This window comes from Danio rerio, chromosome 1, assembly GCF_052040795.2.
Source record: "Danio rerio strain M-AB ecotype USA chromosome 1, GRCz13ab, whole genome shotgun sequence".
Taxonomy (NCBI): Eukaryota; Metazoa; Chordata; class Actinopteri; order Cypriniformes; family Danionidae; genus Danio; species Danio rerio.
The window spans coordinates 42,451,628-42,475,455 of record NC_141021.1 but is presented as its reverse complement, the minus strand read 5'-3'; the positions used below and the strand labels follow the sequence as shown (position 1 = coordinate 42,475,455).

At 36.5% G+C, this 23,828-nt stretch overlaps 1 protein-coding gene and 1 long non-coding RNA gene across 9 annotated transcripts; one reads left to right on the top strand and one right to left on the bottom strand.

Annotated features, from left to right (window-relative positions):
• Positions 1-2,210: 2,210 nt before the first annotated feature.
• LOC137495637 (uncharacterized) lies at positions 2,211-6,299 on the bottom strand. The gene is made up of 5 exons (XR_015476771.1): positions 6,245-6,299; positions 4,894-4,999; positions 4,694-4,764; positions 3,268-3,452; positions 2,211-3,097 (listed from the first exon to the last, which is right to left on the bottom strand). It is a non-coding gene; the product is annotated as an uncharacterized LOC137495637 (long non-coding RNA).
• A 1,257-nt stretch (positions 6,300-7,556) lies between these two features.
• Positions 7,557-23,828, top strand: zfp91 (ZFP91 zinc finger protein, atypical E3 ubiquitin ligase). 8 transcript variants are annotated; one of them, XM_087237392.1, is made up of 13 exons: positions 7,557-8,280; positions 8,555-8,589; positions 11,422-11,523; positions 11,646-11,682; positions 14,020-14,127; positions 14,773-14,865; positions 16,394-16,471; positions 16,553-16,726; positions 17,244-17,291; positions 20,018-20,096; positions 20,175-20,289; positions 20,379-20,478; positions 22,600-23,828. In XM_087237392.1, the coding sequence occupies exons 1-13, from the start codon at positions 7,886-7,888 to the stop codon at positions 23,609-23,611; spliced, it is 2,376 nt and encodes a 791-aa protein (XP_087093518.1). In that variant the 5' UTR covers positions 7,557-7,885; the 3' UTR covers positions 23,612-23,828. The 8 variants fall into 8 exon arrangements, with proteins under 8 accessions (XP_087093518.1, XP_087093517.1, XP_087093520.1 ...); XM_087237391.1 differs by having other exon boundaries at positions 17,241-17,291; XM_087237394.1 differs by lacking the exon at positions 14,773-14,865.

The window sequence follows — 23,828 nt, the reverse complement described above, 5'->3', positions numbered from 1 at the left end:
AAACTGCATGACTGAATCAGTACAGCTAATGGAGAAACTGTGCAGAGGCTTGTCCTGTTTTTTTTTTCTTTCTTTCTTTATCGGAACGTACAAAAATATACAAAAAAAGGTAAAATCCTATATCAACAAAATAGACAACAGAACAAAGCAAAACAAAGTGAAACACATAAAATTATGCAAGGGGTAAATTGCAATAAATCTGTCTTAAAGCATTATCACAGTGATGTAAATGTCACATAGAATACAGTCAGCTGGGTATTATAGAAAAGAGACAATACTGTAAGATTCACATAGTGTTATTGATTTTAAAGCTTTAACATTGTTGGAGGTCGAGATTGTATCCAAATAATATTTCGAATCTTTCCAAAAATAAGAAACAGGGGCTTTACAAACAAATATTTGCATTTGAGTATAAAAAATTTGCTAGTAAAATAAATTGATTATTACAAAATATGTATTTTTTACTTTATTAACACGATAAAAACCACATAAAACATCCTTGTATAACAAAGAAAAAATATCTAAAAGAGAAGCACATATAAATAAACTAATTTTTTTCCAAACAATCTTAACATGGACGCATTACCAAAAATTCCTCAAAAGAGATCCTCAGGAATCTTTTTTATATAAACATTCACCGGATAAACTCGATGTATCCATTTGAAGGAAACCTCTTTAACCTCTTCAAAGTTTGTGATTAAAAATTCTCGTCATCCTGTCTATGGTCCTGCTCCCTTTCTCTGGGTGTCACCATAGGCGGGGCTTGACGGCCCAAATCACATCTTAAAATAAAGGGGTGAAGGTTGTCATATTAACCTGTATCTCTCCTGTTGTCCAGGAAAATGTTTCTTGTGTTATTTTATTGCACAAAAATGGCATATCTCAGCAAACACATAACGTTCCCACAACATTCTTATTTGGTTCCAAAAAGATAACCAAACGGGAACCATATGGGAACGTTAGGGGAAGGCTATGTGTTTTCTGTACAGTAAAAAATTGATGATCAATTAGTCCTGACAGCATATGTTTTAAGGTCATTGTAACTTACTAAGTTTATCAAGTTCTAATTTAATTTTATACATGAGCTGTTGTCAGATTAACAGATTAACGTAAATTAATCTATAAATAGGCTATTAATGTAAGTTCAATGGATAAGTTTAATTTGATTTGACTTAAAAATTTAAGGCAACGAAGAGTTTTTTTACAGTGTGGGATTACATTCATAAAACTTGTAAGCCGCTAGAATGAATGTGTTGATCTTTTCTCATGAAGAATTTATTCATCAGTTTTTTCTTTCCAGTTCCCCCAAAGAATATGCCATTGTTTTTGAAGCAATGCCTGATTTTGTTATACCTTGAGTCAAATCTGGCCATGAAGGCTCTTTAGTTTCTTTATTTTTTACAACACAAACCTATTTGTTGACCAAACTCTTCTCAGTTTTATGTTAAACAAAGATATTTGCTAGTTAATAATAGTTCTCGGATCTCTTTACCTGCCTGCACATAGGTTTTTGGAATAATATATTTGGTGACATAGATTGGAAACAGTTTTGGCTTCTTCGGAAAAAAAAAAATATTTTTATCTCATAAAGCTGTCGAAGTCTCAGTCAAAATCATTCATAATTGCTACCATTAAATACCAACTTACTGTAAAGTGTTTCGGGATGACTTTTCCAATTTCATTAAAACATTCTTTTTTCCAGACTTCTGTATTTCCCCAAAAACTATATACTTTGGTTACTCTCTAAACACAGATCCTTCTCATTGTAAATCTACCCAGATAGCAAAATATACTCGGGCCAGTTCCGGCTAGATTGTCGCCTGCCGGAGACTAACCCCTCGGCCCAACTTCGGCTGCCGGACTCGGGCCGGATACCTGTGGACTCACTGCCCGATTCCGGCCCGAATCAAGCGGGCCAGATGCGGCGGCCGTAAGCGAGCCGACGCTGCGCATCCGCGCCGGAATCGGCGCGAGGGTAATGTGCGCTGCGGCCCGGAGCTGGCGCGACTCCGTATTTATACACCTTATAAAACCTTTTGGTATTACATTGGTACTTGATATATGGTATTACAACCATTTGAATTTATATAACAGCAAACACAGGCTATAATGTAAACACAAAGTGTAAGCACTGCGTTTAACCTTTGAATAAAGTGCAAACTGCATACATATTCTTTAACGAAAATAATCAAGACAAATGACAAAATAAATAAATGTTAAACGTTTATTGATTGCATGACAAAAATAGTACTAAAATTTTATAAATAATTTTGTAGTGCACAAGAATATCAATTTAAAAACAACAATAAAACAACACATTAAAGACACACAGAAAGATTTAAACAAAAAAATCTAAAAATTACACACAAACACAGATGTTTTTAAAACAACCCTGTTTTCCCAATAGACTTGAATTAAAAATTTGTAAAAAACAGCTAAATTTTATATAAACCTAAATATAGAAACCAATTTAAGATATAGCAAGAAACATCTTAAAAATACCAATGACAATCCGTAAAATATCCAAGTCAAACTTGTAAAAAGTACTGCAGAATTCTGAAGAAACATCTTGAAACATTTTTTAATAAAACATTAAAATAATAATAAACAAACAAATATATATATATATATAAATAATTGCAGAACAAAATCAATTGCACAAACAGCAAGACATGAGTGAGATGATTATAAATTTCATATATATACACGTCTTGTGCAATTTTATATTTATAATTTTATTTGTATTACGTTTATTAAAAATGTATCAAGATGTTTCTTTACAATTTGGCGCACACACATACATACATAAATTCCATACATATATACACACACACACACATAAATATATACATATACATATATATATATATATATAAATGCAAATGAAAGAAACAAATTGTTCAAGTATCAGGGAACATCCTAATACACTTAAAATGTTGTTTAAAAATTAAAACAAAATAGTGATGTAGACATTTGACACATTAGCTTTCTCTTCTTTCTTCCTCCATCCCTGTCAGGGGCAAGTTGTAGCTACCTTGTAATGCATTTTTCCACTTCTTTATCAGTGGCGTGGTATGGACATTTGTCCTCACTCCATCTGTGATTAAAAGATAAACAGATAATTAGTAGTGAACAAGTACTAATGTAAAAAAAAAAAAAGAAAAAATTAGGAAAAAAGTAGGCTACCTACGAAGCAAAAAAAAAAAAAACTATAAAAAAAACAAATAAACTTAAAACACTTTGAAATTAGCAAGAGCTTGAACTTACCAGTTTCTTCATTTGTTCGGGCTGCTCCTTTAGTTGATTTTCAAGCTTTTCCAAATCCAATTGGCCAAAGGAAGGTCAAATGTGTTTACATCTGGAATTTCATCACGTCTGTTTTGGTTTTGTGAGAATCAGGCCCAGCTGCTGCTTTATGACGTTGCATGATTTAAAAACTTCAGTCAGTCGTGCTAAAAAAGAAAAATAACAGATTAGTATAAATCAACCTGTAGCTTATTCTCATACAACTTCTGTAAATACAACAGTGGGTTAGACACTGCTGATATTCTCTAGTTGATCTTTACTTTCTAGCTGCATTAAACCTTAACAAATTTAGTGATGTCTTACAAAAACATCACGAGATGCAATAAGTTCTGTCTTGATCTCAAACTGCACTAGAACAAAGACTGTAAATGTTCATAGGTGTACTGCAGGAGTGTCCAAACTTTTTGGGCCGAGGGCCAGATGCAAAAAAACAAACGTTGTCGCGGGCCAAATTTTACATACATCACACAGACATATATATATGTCTGATATGACATGATATATATATACACATGATATATATATATATATGACATGATATATATATACAGTTGAAGTCAGAATTGTTAGCCCCCCTAAATTATTAGCCACCGTTTATTTTTTCCCCAATTTCTGTTTAACGGAGAGTTAAACATTTTTTCCACACATTTCTAAACATATTAGTTTTAGTAACTCATTTCTAATAACTGATTTATTTTATCTTTGCCATGATGACAGTAAATAATATTTGACTAGATATTTTTAAGACACTTCTATACAGCTTAAAGTGACATTTAAAGGCTTAACTAGGTTAATCAAGTTAACTAGTCAAGTTAAAGTAATTAGGCAAGTTATTTTATAACAATGGTTTGTTCTGAAGACTTAAGGGGCTAATAATTTTGACCTTAAAATGGTTCATAAAAAAATTTAAACCGCTTTTTATTCTAGCCGAAATAAAACATAAGTCTTTCTCCAAAAGAAAAAATATTATCAGACATACTGTAAAAATGTTCTTGCTCTGTTAAACATTATTTGGGAAATATTTAAAAAAGAAGAAATAAATCAATGAGGGGCTAATAATTCAGACTTCAACTGTGTGTAGATAGACAGACAGACAGACACAGACAGACAGACAGACAGACAGATAGATCATAACAAGAACTGCTGCTTAATTGAATGCATGTAATAGCGACACCCGGTGGTTATTTATTGAATTACGTTCATTTTTGTATAGCGGGCCAGATTCTATTGATATTTATAAAAAGCCTCGCGGGCCGCAGTTTGGACACGCCTGGTGTACTGGAATGTACAGTATCTGTGCATCTTGATGGTGGTCTTAAGATTTCTGCCATAGTCATTGATGGTGATGGTACTTGTGGTGCTGCATTGATTTCTGAAATCTTCATACCTGCCTTTTATCCAGCCTCTTTGTTCCAAGTAATTTTTCTTCATCACGGTATAGATGTGTCTATACTGTCCCTTAATCAGATACATTTACAAAACAAAACAAAACATCACTTTAGTATAGTGCCAGGGCAAAACTCACAGGTTGTAATAGATCAATGACATAATGTTGACAGTATGTGTTTAAAATAATTGCAAACAAACCTGTTCTGTCTTTAGATGTATGACAGGCGATCATCATCCTCATCTGTCTACCAGTCAGAAATCACAGTTGCGTGTGGATGTTTGAGTCGAGCTTCCTCATATGCATCTATAATAAAACATCACATTGTTGTTAACCTCCCGTAAAGAAAAGTTCAAACCCTGAAATACTATCAAAGTTAATTAATGCATATAATACCTATAGTGTAAATAATCAGTACACAGAAGGTTGCACAAGATTTATTCGGAGATTCATGCAGAGTGACAGCCTTATGAATCTGAGACATAGATTTGTAAGATGGCCAAGCACATGCATTATTCTGTACCCATGAAGATTAACCTACCATTGTGAAAAATGTTTGATGATGATAGCCAATAACAATAAACCATTTCAGCTGTTTGTGAAGCAATTAGTAATGTAATGTCTGAAAAGCTCAATCTATGTTGAAAATGTATCAGCAGTTTACAGCTTATAATGGACTTTTAGCACACAACTATAACATGCCTATTCACGTTCAAGAGTGTGCCATTGACTTCTTTGGTCGTGATGTGCTGCAAAATGATCTCACTAACCTTTGTTAAACAAGAACAATAAGACTTAACCAACAAATATTGTTACCCATTCATTTAAATCAGAATTTATCAGTCAATAACATAAAAAACAAAAAAAAAAAACATCAAAATCTGCTTTAAGACGTTCAGTTTTACATTAACTGACCATTACAGCTTGAAAAAAAGATATAATTGATTCACATAGGCTAACACATATGAATTAAAGTGCATAGTAATATATTTCTCTCGGATAATTTAAAGAGAATAGTAAACAGTCGAGTTTCGATCATTTTCGTGACTAACTGCATAAACAAGATAAACAATAATATTTTATTAATCCAAAACGATTCATTTTTATTTACACATAATCACAGAATTAATACTGCTGGATAAGTAAACGCCTGTACAATGATTTTTTCAACATCCACGGTACTTTATAATGTTAAATCAGGAAAAAAACACGTTTTGCCAAGTTAGTTAATGGATTCGTCTACAGAAACTTTCTTTAACGCAAAGTTAGCATACACACAAATTCGTTTCATGTTCCTTTAACATAATTAAAATAGTTTTTAGTTACTACACACGTTACAATCTAACATTGTGTAAAAGGAAAAGGAACTTTCAGACGTGTTTGTAACTGTTAGCGTTAGCATACATTAGCTCCAGACGTGTTTCTTAAAGCAAGTTACATTTCGTATCAAACTGTTTTAAATTACTAAACGCTGTTACAACCAAACACCGTGGAAATGTTTTAAGCTCTAAATTCGCTAATTATACAGAACACAAGCAGTAAAAAGCTTACCTTTCTGACCGGACTCCACGTGAAATGTTTGAAAAACCAAACTTTTTCTTCTTGTGATCTTCGTGCCATGGTGGTTGACAACCAGCTTTTTGGAGCATTACCGCCACCGTCTGGATTGGAGTTTGGATCAGGAGTTTAGTAACGCATGTGTTTATTATAAAACCAACTTCTGCTTTAAAAAAAACAGTCAGCACAGGAGCGTGCTATCTCAAAAATAAGCGAATTTTACATAGTTTTTCTCTAGATGACATGTATAATCTATTTATAAATAATATTGTTTTGTTTGCGTCTAAACATTGCGACCATCCACACTAAATATTCTTTTTTTTTTGCTATCGTACCATTAATATTTTCTCAAATTATCATTAAACGTGGAGCTAACAGATTACTAGATAAAATAAGAACTTAATCGGTTGCCATCAGCCGAGTCCTTGCCAGAAGCGGCCAGGATATGGTTGACCGGAATCGGGCCAGTGCTTTACAGCCGCATCACAACCGCATGTGCGCGAGCGAGCTGCGGGCCGCACTCGGCCCGGATAACACTCGCCGATGCCGAGTCGGAGCCGGAGGCGCCGAGGGGCAGCCGAGCTCGGGCCGATTACTGCCTGCTATCTGGGTATATACTTTATTACTTTTTCTGGCTAAATTTTACATCCATAAATGTGCATTTTTAAAGAAACACCCTTACTTATTATTTTCAGAAAGGATTTTGATTTGTGAACTCATTTTCATTCATTCATTTTCTTTTTGGCTTAGTCTTTTCACTAATCTGGGGTCGCCACAGCGGAATGAACCACTAATATATCCAGCATGATTTACGCAGTGGATGATGCCCTTCCAGCTGGCAAAATGATGAGGCAGAAATAATAGAACTCATTTCTGGAAAATGCACAGGCCTATAATATTCCTAAATAAATACTGACATTTGTCGATTAATTAAGGTCATCAATGTTATATGGGTGCCATCTGGGAACAACTCGATGTTTTGTAATAGATTTTCACAATTTCAGTCTGAAGGTCTGGTCTTATGCAATAAAACATATATCCTACATAATATTAAACACAGACCTAAAAAGATGTATGTTGAGCGGAGAAGAAGGTCTAAAAACGGACCAGCACCATTTATTTTTGGCTGCGAGGTTCTCCAACTACGCCATGTTCTTCTTCATTGTAAAGCACATCTGGAACGGCGCGGGTCAGCTTAACTCCACAGACGAGCGTTTGTAGGTCAGCGAATCTGGCACACGTACAGCCGTATCGCTGCGTGTCGCTGCAGAGCTCATCTTCGGCTTTATCTCGACTTAAAGGAGACGCAACAAAGAGCGACAGCGGAGGGCCCTGCTAACAGCGTGGCTTACTATAGCTTTAAGAACTTTAAATAGGCTCTGGGTCTTTAAAATGAATTTTGCACAGTTATTATAGGGAGAATAGACTAAGTTTAAGATTTACGCTACTTGCATTTTTGCACCAAATTTGCAAAGGAAGTACGAGCGTCCACTAAATATGTTTGTCAATCGTATCGGGGCGGTTAGCCAGCCAACATTTTTCATAATTAATGCCTCCTCTTTATTTCACACTACGATTCAATTTGTTGAGAATTTCTGAGGTTTTCGGAAATAAGAGGAAAAAACTTCGGTAGTGATGGAGCCGCAGCTCTCGAGCAACAAAGAGGAGACGGAGAGCGAGACGGCCATAGAGAAATCCGCGGGGCAGAGTACCGCATCCAGCCCGTGCAGGGCATCCAGAGGACGCGGAGACGGGTGCTTCAACACCGAAGTGACCTGCCCACCCGAAACCAATGGAGCCGCGACAAGCGCCACGGGATCAGGAAGGGTTTTACGGGACAGGTCAACGCGGACGATCCCCGTGTGGAGGCAGACTGACATCAGCGAGGACCTGGCTGAAGTGTCACGGGACGCGTCAGGGAACCGCCGGAGGAAAGCGAAGTGCCCGCGGCGCAGGAAGAGCCCAGCAGCCGCCGCAGCCTCATCGGATGCGGGCAAAGACAGCGGCGGAGACTGCGACCTGCTGGATGAGTACGTGCCGCTTCTGTGTATTTTAGTGCTAAATAACAAGGCCTCGTTTGTGCAGATCCTACTAATGATGCTTAGCAGTTTTGTGAGTGTGTTCCTGTCACACATTCAGTCGTAATGTTGACAGACTGCAGTGTTTACATTAGCCCCAGTGACAGCAGCTCTTTCTGAGCCACTAGTTAGTTGGGCTAAAGAAATCTCAAACGCCTCATCTTTGACACTGCAAGGAGAATGTTTCAAAGTAAATAAAACAGCCTGTTTCTCCATCTTATGACAGGTTTGAAGAAAACAAGGATGCGCTGGTTAATCGAGGTACTTTAAATGACATTCATTTTGTTAATGAGCATTTAAAGGAGGCTGCTAATGGCCTGCTATTATTAGACAATCTTTGTTTCTTAATGCAAAAGTGACTAGTGTCTCTTTCAATGTCACTAGGTTTCAGTTGTTAACATTATTAATTTAAATAAACAATGAAAAATAGCCTGGCAGTAATTCTAATCTTTACCCTCTAACTGTCCCACAAAGAAAAAAATGTGATTGAATTTCCTAACTCATAATGTCGCTAGTTAACACGATCAATGCATTTTTTTTTTCAACACATCCCATAATTTCTAAAATATTAACCTCTACCAAATGTTGACATGTCGGATTATGGTAAAATTACCAGAATATATACCTATAATACTAAAAATCTGAAAATATTTAGTGTAAGATCAAATTATATAAACAAAATAAAACATTTTCAATAAAAATCATCTTTATTTGTGAAGTATGCTATAAAATTTTTCAGATTCATGTTTAACATGTTTTCTTTTTACAATAAAATCAAAATCAAGTGTAGAAGTGCAACAGGATTATTTTTGTTAGATTTTTTTTTATATTATTATTATTAACCAGCAATGCTGTGTGTGTAAACCATTACTTAAAACAGTCGAAATATGGTCAACCATTTGGTAGAGCAGGCAGTTAAAGGGTTAATTTTCATTTCTTCATTTACCTGCATATTGCTAAAAATAAAGATCAATTTTACTTCATTGTGGACTAACAAGCTATGAAAATTACAGTTAAAAATGTACTAAGGCTAATAAATGCTGTTCTCACATATTTCATAGTTTTGTGTTGTGACTAATGCATTTATGTTAACAAACGAGATATAATTGTGTTACTCTTATTTCTTTAGTAACTAATGGCTATCCAATATTTTAGCTTTTACTTATGTCTATTATTAGTTAATGTACTAGTAATAATGTTTATTAGTAATTTCCCATGTCTGTAGGTGACTTACTTTATACATGTAATGTGTAAATGGAGAATTACAAATAATACTAGTAGGCCTGTCACGATATCTATTTTTGGTGGTGTGATATATAGCAACTATATTTATTGCGATAAAGGATATTAGTTTAATTTTAAGACCATTTTGACACTATAATTGCATCATAATATTAGCACTCCTCCAAAGAACACATCATATGTAATTCCTAAAAATATTTAATTTAATTTAATTATAGCCATTTTAACAATTTAATCATTTGGCATTGGAATCAGGATGTGAAAATGGATGTATTAAATCAATAAATTATAATATTAAGATAAAAAGAACTATAAGTAACAAATCTATTTTTAGTCATCAGAAACCCACATGGAAATATACTATAGTAATTTATAGTACATACTATAGGGTTTTTTTTTAACAGTACTGACTAGTGGTGTAACGGATCACAAGTATCACAGTTCTGCCAAAAACAGCACTTTAAGACACTTTTGGTTGTAACAAACAGAACATAGAAACTGTAATTAAAAAAATTATAATAAAATGAAGAAATAATCAGCTGATAAAAATGAAATAGTCAAATATTCAGTTCTGTGAAAAATTCACTGTTACTACTACTGTTGCTGATAACACTAAATGTAGAAATCTAACATTATAATTTGTACAAACCATATTTATTTTTAGTCTCATTTTCAATAATTGATTCAGTTATTCACTTCATGGTTCGTTGCTAGATGTGTCATTTTTGAAGAAGTGGATTATTTTTGATGGTCGGTTGACGCCATCTACTGGTTAAATAATGTAATTGCTGCCTACAACTTTCATTTTTGAGCATCGGTAAATGCATATGATGGTGATTGAAAAAAGCCTAAATGCTTTCATATATGTGATTCAAATGACACAAGAGGCGATCTCTCTGCAATCGTTACAAATTTGGAATTAATCTACCAGTTAAAATATGTTAATAATCCCGTGGTCAAGTGTGTTCCAAACCGTTGGTTGTGATCCATAAGAATCACAGATCAACCGTAATCCGTTACACCCCTAACACTGACACGTCCAAAAGAGATAGAGAAGCTGCGCAATCAGCTAAAATCTAAAAAGTGTCTTATATATATATATATATATATATATATATATATATATATATATATATATATATATATATATATATATATATATATATATCATCAACAAAAATTATTAAGGACATGTACACGTGTTGTGTTATAAGTTGATATATTGATTATTATGACATGCCTAATTTCAAGTTGAATTAAACCCATTACTACTTGTTATAACACATCTAGTAAATGGGTATTGATTGGAATTTAAAGTAGTAAGAAGAGAATAGTAATCTGAATGTCTGGTGGTAACCACAATTATGTTGTATTTGTTCAAATTAGTTCAGTGAATTAAAAACTTATAATGTAGTAATGACAGTTTTATAGCATTTCAGTCCTATTTTAATTGCAACCTTTACTAAAATCCAAACTTGAATCTAGTAATATGATTGAATGGACCTGAACAAATAGGAAATAACAGTAACAATGAGTGTTTTATTAACCCAATGTTTTAACAAAGAAATATATTGCTTTTTGTCAATTCTAGTCAACAAAAGATCATTATTGTTAAGTATTATTGAATATCTACATTTAAAATCAATGACTAAAAATTACAATATAAAACCAGAATAATTTTATTGGGACAGAAAAAAAAGCAACAAAAGATACATGCCAGTGTTTAATAAGCATATTCTAGTGACACTTGAATCGATACTAGTTACTACTAAAATATTTGTGATTTTAAAAAGTACAAGTATCAGAAGAAACAGATCTGATTGTGCTTGATGTGACTGTGTTCTCTTCCAGCGGCCCGCGGCAGACGGGTGCAGGTGCGCTCAGGGGCCCGCACCTGCCGGGGCTCGCCTAGGACTGTGTTTAAAATTGAGCCAGAAATGGACGTTGACTATGGTACGCTGCTGAGCTTTTAAATGTAGTTGACTTAACAGGTCCACTACGAATGCTTGACTGATAACTGATTACAAATCTTATTTATATAAATAAATAACTTTAATGGTACATTTTGCTTGCAGTGGAAGCCAATAAAGCAGTCGAAAAGACAGGAACAAGGTGATTACACATTTATCATGGACACTTTCTCATGAAAGACCCCATGAAATCAGAGTTTTGTGGCGTCTATATGCAAAATGGGTTTATAACATCTTGCATTCCCAAATACTTCACTAGCAAAAGCCAGAAACACGGCACAATTCATAGCTTGAATGTAAATTAGCATCAATAAGCTGGTTATTACAGAGTAAAAAGAAATACAGTCAATATATCCCCCATTTTATTACAGGATAGAAACAGTGCTCATTAAGCCATTTCTTGGGGTCTTTAAGGACAGTGTTTCTCAACCACCTTTCTGGAGGACCACCAACACTGCATGTTTTAGATGTCTCCTTTGTCCAGGGGTGTCAAACTCAATTCCTGGAGGGCCGAAGCCCTGCACAGTTTAGTTCCAACCCTGCTCCAACACACTTACCTGTAGGTTTCAAACAAGCCTGAAGGACTCAATTAGTTTGATCAGGTGTGTTTGATTAGGGTTGGAACTAAACTGTGCAGAGCTGCGGCCCTTTTGGAACTGAGTTTGACACCTGTGCCCTTGTCGGTCACACACATTATAGGGATTTCAGTCTCTGCTAATGAGCTGATGATCTAAATCAGGTGTGTTTGGTTAAGGAGACATAAGATCCGTCCCAAATCGCATGTCATTTTGTTTTTTAAATAGTGTAAGTAGTGCATTCACACTGAAAACTCTTTAAAGAATAAGTGCACTGTAAATACCTGAATGATGCACTTACTACTTAATGTTGGGCACTAGGGCTGCACAATTCTGGCAAAAATTTGAATCACATTTTTTTTTTGCTTAAAATCAAGATCACGATTTTCTTACGATTCTGTAAATGTAAAATAAAGGTTAATATGATTAGCCTATTATTATCGTTAATTCTCAAACATATGGTAAAACATATGGTAAAACAACAATGTATGTAACAATGTAAAACAACTATGTAGGTCTACTGTTGCTTAAAATGCTAAATTTTGCGTAGTCATGGTGGACTTGAAAAATTGCGGCTCAAGGCTGCTGTCACTGAGAAAAACACACACATGCAAATCAAAGCTCCCGCTTAGCCCTCAAACGATCGCTCTGTACAACAAACTGAACGTTATTTACAACTTTATTACCTGTTATTCATAGCCTATGCAGGTTCTGTTCACAAAAAGTATGCATCATGCGTGCACATGCGTGTTCTCGGAAGTAAACAAACATCTCGCGTTCAGCTCACGTGTGATTTCGCGGCCATGAATACATCATTACATGAAGACAGAAATGACATTTTTGAGAAAATTATACTTTATAAATACAGTATGTGACACTTTTAACACCATTTGAAGGTGTCAATGTTGCTGTGAAGAGTTGAGCAACTGCCTTGCTTCTCTCCTGACCTTAAATTCAGAAAAATAATTGGCTGAATCGTAAAAAAAGCTGAATTAAGATCGTGGGTAGGGTTGCATCGAGATTGTGATCTTTTCTCGATTAATCCTCAGCCCTATTGGACACTTCAAGCACTCAATAGTAAAGTTGAAAGTGCCGGAAGTGCAATATGCACATCAATATAGCAGCATTTTTATGACACTGTATAACAATAATTCATATTTTACAGTACTTTAATGGTAGGGTTTAGGCTTGTGGTGGAGATTGGCATTAAAAAATACAATTTATTGGGTAATTTAATAGATAACATAAATAATACTCGGTACAACTACTGTTTTACAGCACTGTGATGGTTGGGGTAGGGGTAGACGTTAATAAAATACAATTAATGTATTTTAATTAATTTATTAAATAATATAAATGACTCTCATTAACTTCTGGCCCCAACCATATCTGATCTAGCAACAACCGCACTCAGGGGCCGCTGCTTTGCTTGCGTAGCGAAAGGGGCGGAGCTTTCAGGCACTAATATTGGATTATTTATTTTGGATCGTGAAGGCAAAGTTCTTCTACGAGAGTGATTATAGCTCTTCCCGATGGTGAACGTGGTTATACTTACGGCAGGTACTATTTGGTAGTTTGGTCATTTATTTAACTAATTTGGCAAAGGTCATCAGGGAAACGGTTTGAATTTCTGCTTAGTAAAAAAAACATTAGTGTTTCATTAGGAATTACACTACACTTACATACTATGCTTTTGAGTGTGTGTAAGTACATAGTACATAAGTGGATAGTGTATAGTGTTCCATTTCGGACAAAGCTATGGAAAATGTGCAGAGCGGGTGGTCCTCTAGGAACGTGGTTGAGAAACACTGTTTAAGGACACTGATGGGTGCTTTTTTTGTTTGTTTGTTTGTTTTTTTGGTGTTGGTATAATAAGCCATTTGTTTGTTACTGCAATATTTTAGTGTGGAGAAGAAGGAAGAGGAGAGCATGGATGATGATGTTGTGGAAGAAGAAGAATGTCCGTTTGTGGATGATCCGAAAGATGAAAACTACAGACCCCAGTCAAATAGGTAATCTTGCACTTTTTAAAAATACTAGCAATGAGTCACTAATATGGCTTTGGATGCTTGAATATGATGGTGTCATAATCTCTTACAAATGGTTTGTGTTTTATGAATAACTGACATGGTATGTCGTGTGTTTGTGGTTTCAGTAATCTCTCAACCATTACATGAAGCTTGTAAATTATGCTGGGCTTATATATTCATTTGTATGATTTTCTTTTAATGAGGAATTTTTTTATTTTATTTATTTTTTTATTTATTTTTTTATTTTTTATTTTTTTTTAAAAGAGCATACCCAAGTAGAAACAAAGTAAGCCTTTCTGGTTATGCATAGCTTGAAAATATTAGTTGGCTGAAGCTGATCCTTGTAGAAGCTCTTTGTAAAATGAATGTTGAAAGTCCTTATTCAGGAAAGTCTATAGTAAGTAAAGGATGTGAAGTAAGACTTTTGTGTCTCCAGTGTCTATGAAGTTTCATCTCAAAATACCCATGAAGTAATTTAATATACCCTTCAGAAATAGAAGGGTATTAATATACCCTTCAGAAAATGTCAATTATTGGGTCAGAGGGAATTTTAGCTGTTTTGCGCCTGTTCCTTTAAATGAAAATGAGCTGGATCTTCCCGCCCACTGTTCGGGCATGTCGCTTCAGGATACCCAGTGTCAGACGTCAGGATAAACACAGCACAATGACGGACAGCAGCTCAGACAGTGATGAAGCAGAGAGCAGCTCACAAATACCACAGTAAGACCGAACCAGGAAGTGTCCCAATGGTTATTTGATGTAGCTTTTGTGGAGTTTTTTTTTTTCAGCCTTTCTGCAACAATGAATAAGCCACGAATAAATGCCGTTATCAAGAACGCTGTGCACACTTACACACATAGACGTGATTAACATATTGTATTTTTATTTTGCACAACTACTTGCATCTAATGTGCTCAGGATGCTCAACATACAAGTAAATAAATGTTGCTGTATGTGAATCCATTATCACTACTATATATGGCTACTAGGGCTGCACAATATATCGTTTCAGCATCGATATCGCAATGGGATAATTCGCAGTAGTTACATTGCGAGTATATGCAATCTTGAGTCTGGATTATAATTTAGCATTTTTCAAGTGTTTTTCGAGGCCTGTGAGGGGTTTAAAAGCATTCAGGCATAAGAAAATGTACTAAAATTGTAACTAAAATAAAAACAAATAATGATTAATTTTAAGCTGTTTATAAAAACGAAGACTAAGCAGTATTATTTTACATTTGATTATTCAATTACTGTATACCTGAATAAATGTTGACTCCTTGGAAAACACTGTTTATTTAATTAGCATATTTTTATTTATTGAATTTATCTACACTTGTATATTTTTTACTATAATGTATGCACTCCCCTACAGAATCTTCAAAATCAATCTAAAATTATAGACTCTTTACAAACATGTATTCAACTCAATTGCAGAAATAATAATAAAAAATAATAATAAAAATCGCAGAATAAAAAAAGTGTCACAATGTGTTATTTTTTCTATATCAAGCAGCCCTAATGGCTATCCTGTTGTGTGATTGAAGCATCCTCTTTTATAGTTGTACTAACACAATGCATCTGTTGTGATTTATGCTGTTAATAGTTACATTGATTTTACAATTGTATATTTTATTAAAAACATGCACCGTTTTAAAGATGTTTGATGATGTTTTACTGTTTTTGGTGCCATCTTTTAATCCAGTTTACTTTGCAAATCTTGTTTTGTGGATATAATAATACACATCAATATTGAGGGTTGGGCGAAATTGCCAAAATGCAATCTTTATCATTTTTTTTCCATATTAAACGATAATGATATATAAATTTCTACATATGTTGTTAATGCTTCCAGATTTAAAAGATTACCCCAACAATGACTGTAGCCACAAAATTTAGAGGATCCATTAAAACATATTTTTGGCCAATAAAGTTTTGGTGGACCAAAGTTCAGTGCATCTGTAATATCAATAGCGGTTAACACTTTATAGAGGAATTACTTTAAAACTGCCTGTTGGTGGTGTAGTTCTATAATTATATGAAAGATTTACCAAAAACGTCAGAGAAGTCACATCTTATAAGCAGACTTCTGCCTTGTTTTTGTGACACACTCGATAATATCACCTCACACATCGTTTAAACAACAATCACATTATCATACACCACAATTTTCACACATCTAGTGATGCATTAGATATTGTTGGCAACTGATTATAGCCTGATGCTAATGTTTTTATCTCTTTACCAGTGAGGGAGAGGAAACCATCAGCAGCGATGAAGACGTCCCATTTAGAGATGACTTGAATGACCAGAGCTACGATCCCAAGTATGAGAAGTGCACGTGTGTTTGGTTTATTGAAGGTGTCCTTTCTTACTCTTTCAACATTTCTGTTGTGTTCCTGTGCAGGGATTTTTCTAAGTCTAAGAGGAGACCTCATACTAGACTGAAGGAGAAGAAAGACAAGCCTACAGTGCAAGAGACGCCAACAGAGCAGGAGACCGAGATCAAAACTGAAGGAGGGGAAACCACAGAGGAGCAGACTAGGGCTGAAGTGGAGGAAGGTGCTGAGCCACCCAGAAAGTGAGTCACTTGTGCTTTGTACATTTGTGATGGAAATATAACATAACATTTCAAAGACTTTGTGACATGAGTGAAACATTTTGGCTGCCTCTGAAATTGCACACTTTCATACTATATAGTACGATAAAAGAAGTGTGTGAGCCGAGTAGTGTGTCAGAATTCATAGAATTCGAAAAACAGTATGAGATGTTCCTGAATGAACTAGTACTGGCGAGATTCTGAAGTGCGCCGATGATGCACCGCAGCGCAACTGACACAAGTAGGTCACATGATCATGACAAAATGATGTAGTACGTTCAAGTTCCATTCATACTGCTTACATTCATACTGTATAGAACGTACTTTTCTAACAGCTGAGTAGTAGTACATTTTAATTCAAATGCAGTACCTAGTAGGCGATTTCGGACGCAGCCGGTGTTTGCTCATGAGATTTACAGTTCACGTTCTCAGTTAGACACACTTGTGAATGAGAAATCAATTTTAACCTCAGGACCTTCTTTGGTTTTTGTCTTAGAAGAGGGCGCAGAAGGAAAGATGATAAAAGTCCTCGTCTTCCTAAGAGAAGGTAACAAAGTTTTGTTTGATGAATACTGATGAAGTTTTGAACCACAGAGTGAAATCATAATGATTCTTGGGAAAGACTATATTGAAAGTGCCATAGAGTGCATTGATTCAGCATGATAAGTTGTTATTTGGTTTCTAAATAGTAGGTATAGTTGAGTAAAAATTAAAAACTGCTTTTATTCAGTAAATAAAACAAATAAGACTTTCTTCAGAAGAAAAAATATTGTCAGACATGCTGTGAAAATTTATTTGCTGTGTTTAACACAATTTGGGAAATATTTAAAAAAGAAAAAAAATTCAAAGGGGGCTAATAATTCTGACTTCAACTGTATGTGGCTTAGATAAAGGGGCTCAACAATAAGGACTGCCCGATGGCCTGGGGCCAGCATGCGAGCCGCTCGGGACAGTACACTGGATTGTTACTGGCCCAATTGGGCCAGTGCTGTCTTGTCACTAAAGTTTAATTTGGCTGCGACTGTTTGTCAGTTGCGTGCATATAGGGAGCATTCACACCTATACATTTGTTTCAGAACCTGTCTGATTTTCCCTGTTAGCACGGTTCATTTGGCAAATGTGCATCCTGCAATCGAACTCTGATCCCTGCCAAATCAATCGATCTAAGACCGCCTGAATGAGGTGGTCTCGGCTCGATTGAAAAGGACTCTGGAGTGGATCGATTGAATTGAGAAAGCAAAACAATCCAACAAACCAGAGTATATCCCAGTGTATTATGGTTGTGTAATAGTCAAATATACAGCCATATGAAGAGATCTCACCCTTATGAGTCGGGCGAGATGTCATTCCTACCAGTAAATGTGAGTTTCATGTCAAATACGAAAGTGAAAGCATGCTGATGTATTAGAGTGCTGTTTATCCATTAGGAAAATTGACCTAAATTACTATCTGATCATTTTTCCATATTTTAATCTTATAATATTTTGTGTTAGGTCTATTGTTTTATTTCTGCACTGACACCTCGAAAGAAAGATCAACATTGATTTGCTTCTTGATCAGACTGCAGGTTTAGTTCATCGTTAATTTCTCTCTATAATGTAAGCCTATAATGCATAATTCTGGCCAATGCTTTTTAATAGATTGATTGATTCAAAAGGTAGATTTTTACAGAACTTGACAACTGAAATGAGGCTGAATGAGAAAGTCTTACCTCTGTGATCTATATTTAGTGACAATGTCTGTGGGTGGCAAAATTGAAGTGCACATTTTAGCTGTTGGGCTTTTGGCACATTATTTAAATTATGTTGCTAAGAAATAGCTATTAACTTCTTTTATTTTTTGGTGGGGCCTGTGAAAATTTTGGCAGGGCAAGTGAAAATCTGAATCACTTGTTCGATCAAGCCAGTAGATAAATCCTTAGCATTAAACCCTGGAGAAGTTCAAAAATTCTCCTGAAACAATTCCATATGCTCATTTTTAAGCACAGGAATTACCCCTAAAAATAAAAGCGCAATTTTGACCATATTTGGAAGGGTCATGAACAGGGCTCGACAGCAGAGTGATGCATGAAAAAAAAAGACTTCGAATAATTTTTAAAGTATTTTGTGATATATTTGTTAGAATGTGCTCCCAAAAGTATGTGTAATTTCATAATGCAAATCTTAAATTCAAGCTAACCAACAAATGATCAAAGGAAATATATTAATGTAATTCAAATCTAAAAAAATGTGAATTGATGTTTACTTTAAACTAAAATTATATTGTTCTATCAAAATTATTTTTTAAAAGATTTTGTCAAATAAAAGACTTTCCAGAGTCATCCACCATAATTTTGTGGCAAAAAAGTATGGGTTCAGGCACCAATATCATTTTAAAAGTATCGATTTCGCATTGTTATCGAAAAAAAACAAACGATACCCAATCGGCTGGGTCGCGGCTTGATGACCATGTAAAAATGTGGGTCCCATGGCCAAACCAGTTGAGAACCCCTGATCTAGACGACTCCTGCTGACAAATAAGGGATTCTTTAGTAAAACAACAAGTTATTTTTAGGAAAGTAATACAAAAGTAAACACTGATTAACTATGAATCCTCTCTTTGGTCCAGCTTCACAATGCACACCCAGTTTAGTTCACAACCTCTTGTGTGATAAATGCGTGTTATTGTCACGTGTGACTTATGTTGACTACTCTCTGAGAGAACCTTTATTTGTTTTCCGGGATTGTGTGAATTGCTTTGAAGATGACTTAATATGGATTTCTGACAATCAAATATTTTATGTTGAGCCCAGTTCACATGGATTAATGGAGAAAATCCCTGAAATGTTTACCACAAAAGCCTTAACTCCTTTTTTCAGCCGAGGAGATAAAAGAAATCTGCACCATTGTCGGCCTGACAGTTTGAAAATCATCTGAAATGTTAATTGTTGGATCAACCATCTTTAATCTCATTACAGTAAACACATTGGGTGTCATTCATCAAGCATGCATACGTACAGCTGGCTAATGAGAGCTCTGCAATCTGTGTCCATTTAAAAGGTGTTAATTGTGCTTGAATTGGTTTTGTGAATGGCACACTTGGCATCACTCGTGTACGTGGCGAGAACGCGGTTGTAGAGCGCACCATATGTTTGGCGAAAGAAACAAATTGCAAGGAAGAGTGGTAGAAAGGCCTTTTGTGGTGATCATTTGGGCATGTCTTAGGCAATCGATTGACTTAGTACAAATTTTGACTACTCCAAACTATTTTTGTAAAAAAAAAAATTCTGCTCAGGAAAAAACCACCAGTGCAGTATGTCCGTTGTGAAATGGAAGGATGTGGTACAGTTCTGGCTCATCCACGCTATTTACAGGTAAACCTAAACTAGTGTTTCCTTCACTGACTCTTGAAGTTAGACCAGATACATTCACATAATCATTCTCTCCTGCAGCATCACATTAAATACCAACACCTGATGAAGAAAAAGTACGTCTGCCCTCACCCCACCTGCGGAAGACTCTTTCGGCTGCAGAAACAATTGCTCCGCCATGCCAAGCACCACACAGGTGAGATAGGAACGCTTAATGTGATGCTTAAAAAATGCTGAAGTATCTTCTGTTGAGTGGTTTTGTATAAAGTAAAATTTGTATTGCAGATCAGAGAGATTATATCTGTGAGTTTTGTGCTCGCGCCTTCAAGAGTTCTCATAACCTGGCTGTGCATCGCATGATACACACCGGAGAGAAGCCACTACAGTAAGTCAAATCTCTGCAGAGTAACCTGTTTATATTAATGCTGTAGTGTTGTACATAGCTACGTAGTGCACTATATGGCTGAATAGTATTAAGATATGTTTTCAGAATGAACTTTTCGTCTTTTCTGATTGTTCTTTTCAATTACTACAACGAAAATTAACATAAAACATGCAATTGTTCAGCTTTCCACAGCACAAGAATTGTACCCCTTTTCCACCAAGGCAGTTTGAGTGTTGATTCAGAGATGGATCCTAGTCCCTAATTGGTTCTTTAGGCTTTTCCACATTCCAAGTACTCTAAACCAAGATAAGTGGTTCTTAAGTAACACCAAAACTTCGCTGGGTTGTCGGTGCAATAGCCTAGTGGTTAGCGCGCCGGCATATGGTGCAATAGCACATCAGGGCGTCGCGAGTTCAAATCCCGGATCGAGGACATTTCCCTACCCTTCCCCCCCTCTCTCTCTCTCCCACTTCGCTTCCTGTCTCAACTGTCCTATCTCATAAAGGCAAAAAGGCCAAAAATAAATCTTTAAAAAAAAATTATCGCTGGGCTAGAAGAAAGAACTGCTTGAATCAGGGGCTGAGGGCCAGGCTCGAACCAACAACCCAAACAGAAACCATTTACAGTTCTTAATCTTGGTCCTCGTAATCCCTGCTCTGCACATTTTGTATGTCTCTAGTTTAAAGCACCTGATTTAGATAACAACCTGAAATTTACGTAATTTAAAGACAAAAATTTGCATTACTGTTTGCAGCAATCACTATTCAAATTTCATCACGGTTTTTCTGATACAAGTTAATCCCTAGATTTACCCACTCTGCAGACTAAACACAATCAGTTGTCCAAAGTTGGTTCATAGGCTGCTGTGTCAGTCACTCATAGCAGATAGTCAGGTACTGTTTGTGTTTGGTTGACCACCTGCTGAATCACATATGCACAGTATTATCAGTTTATCGGTTCTCGAATCAGACGCGTCCAAATGAAACAGATTCTCAAATCTGCACTGGTGATCTAAAACTGCAGCAACTGATTCTGGACTGACCGGATCGCTTAGAAGATTTGTTTGCAAATTAGCCATCACTAGAACAAACCTTGAAGAGATAAGAGAAACATATAAAATGTGCAGAAAGCGAGGAGCAGGATTGAGAACTGTTGGCCAAGCATCCAACCTTCAACTAAAACTGTATTGTACACTGCACATGATGCACAGGGTTAACAGAGGTACTTCAATTATAAGTGTAGCATGTTACTTGACTCTGTGTAAAAGCAGTGTTTAAAGAATGAAATCCCATGCTTGTGGAGTATCATAGGTCCTGCATTTTAAAGCATCATGTTTGTTATTTGAAAATCAAGTTTGATATTTTATAATTATCAAAGTTTTGCAGGATATCGTAATGCCAAGTTCAGACTGCACAATTTTCAAAGTATTCGTGTCACAGATGTTTTCACGCTGCATAACTCTCAGGGATAGCGTTCTGTCGGTGCTGTTTACACTGCAAGATGGATCTGCAACAAGGGGGTTCACACTGCATGACTTTACAAGAGGAAGAATTGCAGACAACTCTGTCCAAACCACATCTCAAAACCAAACATGCGCAAGAAGTGACATGGAAAACATGCAAGGTCAAGTTGTATATCTTTTGTTATTAACTACATAGTGAGAAAGAAGCCTTGAGGTAAAAAAAAATTTACTTCTTTTGCTCACCTGGCTTGAAAGGAAATTAGCAATTTCTTCATAAACTTTTTCTTTATCCACCCGGTTGTGATATTGCTGATGAAACATCAAACAGACACTGGTGCTCCTGCCAAATTTACACTAGTATTTCCTCCATTTTTGGGGTTCAAATAAAATGAAAATGAGCGCTTTAAACTTCTCCCATAACATGCTCGCTGGCAATGTCGAGTGTCGGCGACTCATCTGCGATTGTTTCAGGTCTCGTCTTTGATAGTTCACACTATGTGATTGTTACTCAAGTGAACGAGCACTGATTTGCATGTGATTTCTGCCATTTATCTGCGATTTCTCAACCTGTCGGCAAGTAAAATCGGGGCTAAAATCATGCAGTCTGAACTCGCCATTAGTCTTTTCTGTAGTATATCTCAGTATTATCTCCTTCCTAGGTGTGAAATCTGTGGATTCACCTGCCGTCAGAAGGCCTCCCTCAACTGGCACATGAAGAAGCACGATGCTGATGCCACCTACCAGTTCTCCTGCAGCATCTGCGGCAAGAAATTCGAGAAGAAGGACAGTGTGGTGGCTCACAAAGCCAAGAGCCACCCTGAGGTGCTCATTGCAGAGGCCTTGGCCGCCAATGCTGGAGCCCTCATCACCACTCCTGCAGGGGTCACCACCCTTCTGGAGACCAACACTGGCTCTGGGCAGACCGAGCAGGGGGTCTCTGAGACCCGAGGAAGCTCTACGGTGCCAGCAGGGCAAGTGGCTCCAGTGACACATGTGGGTCCAGTGATGGTTGTGGACCAAAATCACCCACTGCACTCCATGCAGGTTCCAGTGACCCTGGCCTTGTCATCAACAGAAGAAAACAACACTCCCCTTCAGCAGACCTCCTCTCACTCTCTGCAGATGCCACTACAGTTTGTTTCTTCACCTGTTTCACAGCAGCAGCAACAACAAATTCAACAGCACCCCCTCCACCCCTCTGTCACCAGCATCTCCCAACAGGCCACTCTGGTCCAGCAGCTGCCCGTTCAGTCCTACAGCCAACAATCCCCCATCGTCCACATGGCCTTCAGGGCCCTTCCTCAGCAGCAGCTCCCAATGGTTTCTGTTGCACAGCAGATGCCCCTTCAAACCACCCAGTCACATCAAAACCAAGCCCTCCCTCGACCCTCAAGCCACCACCAAGCTCCCAATACTCCCCTCCTCTCCCAAAACCTGCCCAAGGCACTATCCGACTGCAGAAGTGGTTTGGGATTTCGAAGCGATCCGAGCTCCTCTTCATCTACGTCTACTCAGTCTTCCATTACGCCCTCGGAGACTAGACAGGTGATCTGGGAGGCAGACGGGACTAATGAGAACGGGGCTGGGGATTGGGTGGCAGGCGGAGAGGGGGAGGAGCAAAGCATTACGGACAGTTCTGGCAACCAGATACAGCGCGTACTGTTGCAGTGAAGGAAGTTGAAGACATGGAGGAAAGCGAGATGACTCTTACTTGTCGCCCTCCTATACACCTTGAAGTTAAATATATAGAGTCATAAATATATTGTATGTAATTGCATTAACTTTTTGGTAGCTTTGTAGAAATGTCTGTACCAGGGAGATCGTGTTTGAGCTGTTGTCATTGTTCATTTTGTATATAAACCATTATAGATCCCTCCAACAACAACAA

What these genes read in the sequence shown, in the direction of transcription:
- zfp91 (XM_087237391.1), top strand. Translation starts at nt 7,886, where the DNA reads ATGGAGCCGCAGCTCTCGAGCAACAAAGAGGAGACGGAGAGCGAGACG. An exon ending in AGCAGCTCACAAATACCACA is followed by an intron (nt 14,866 to 16,393) that starts GTAAGACCGAAC and finishes TCTCTTTACCAG; the next exon opens with TGAGGGAGAGGAAACCATCA. An exon ending in ACCGGAGAGAAGCCACTACA is followed by an intron (nt 20,479 to 22,599) that starts GTAAGTCAAATC and finishes TCTCCTTCCTAG; the next exon opens with GTGTGAAATCTGTGGATTCA.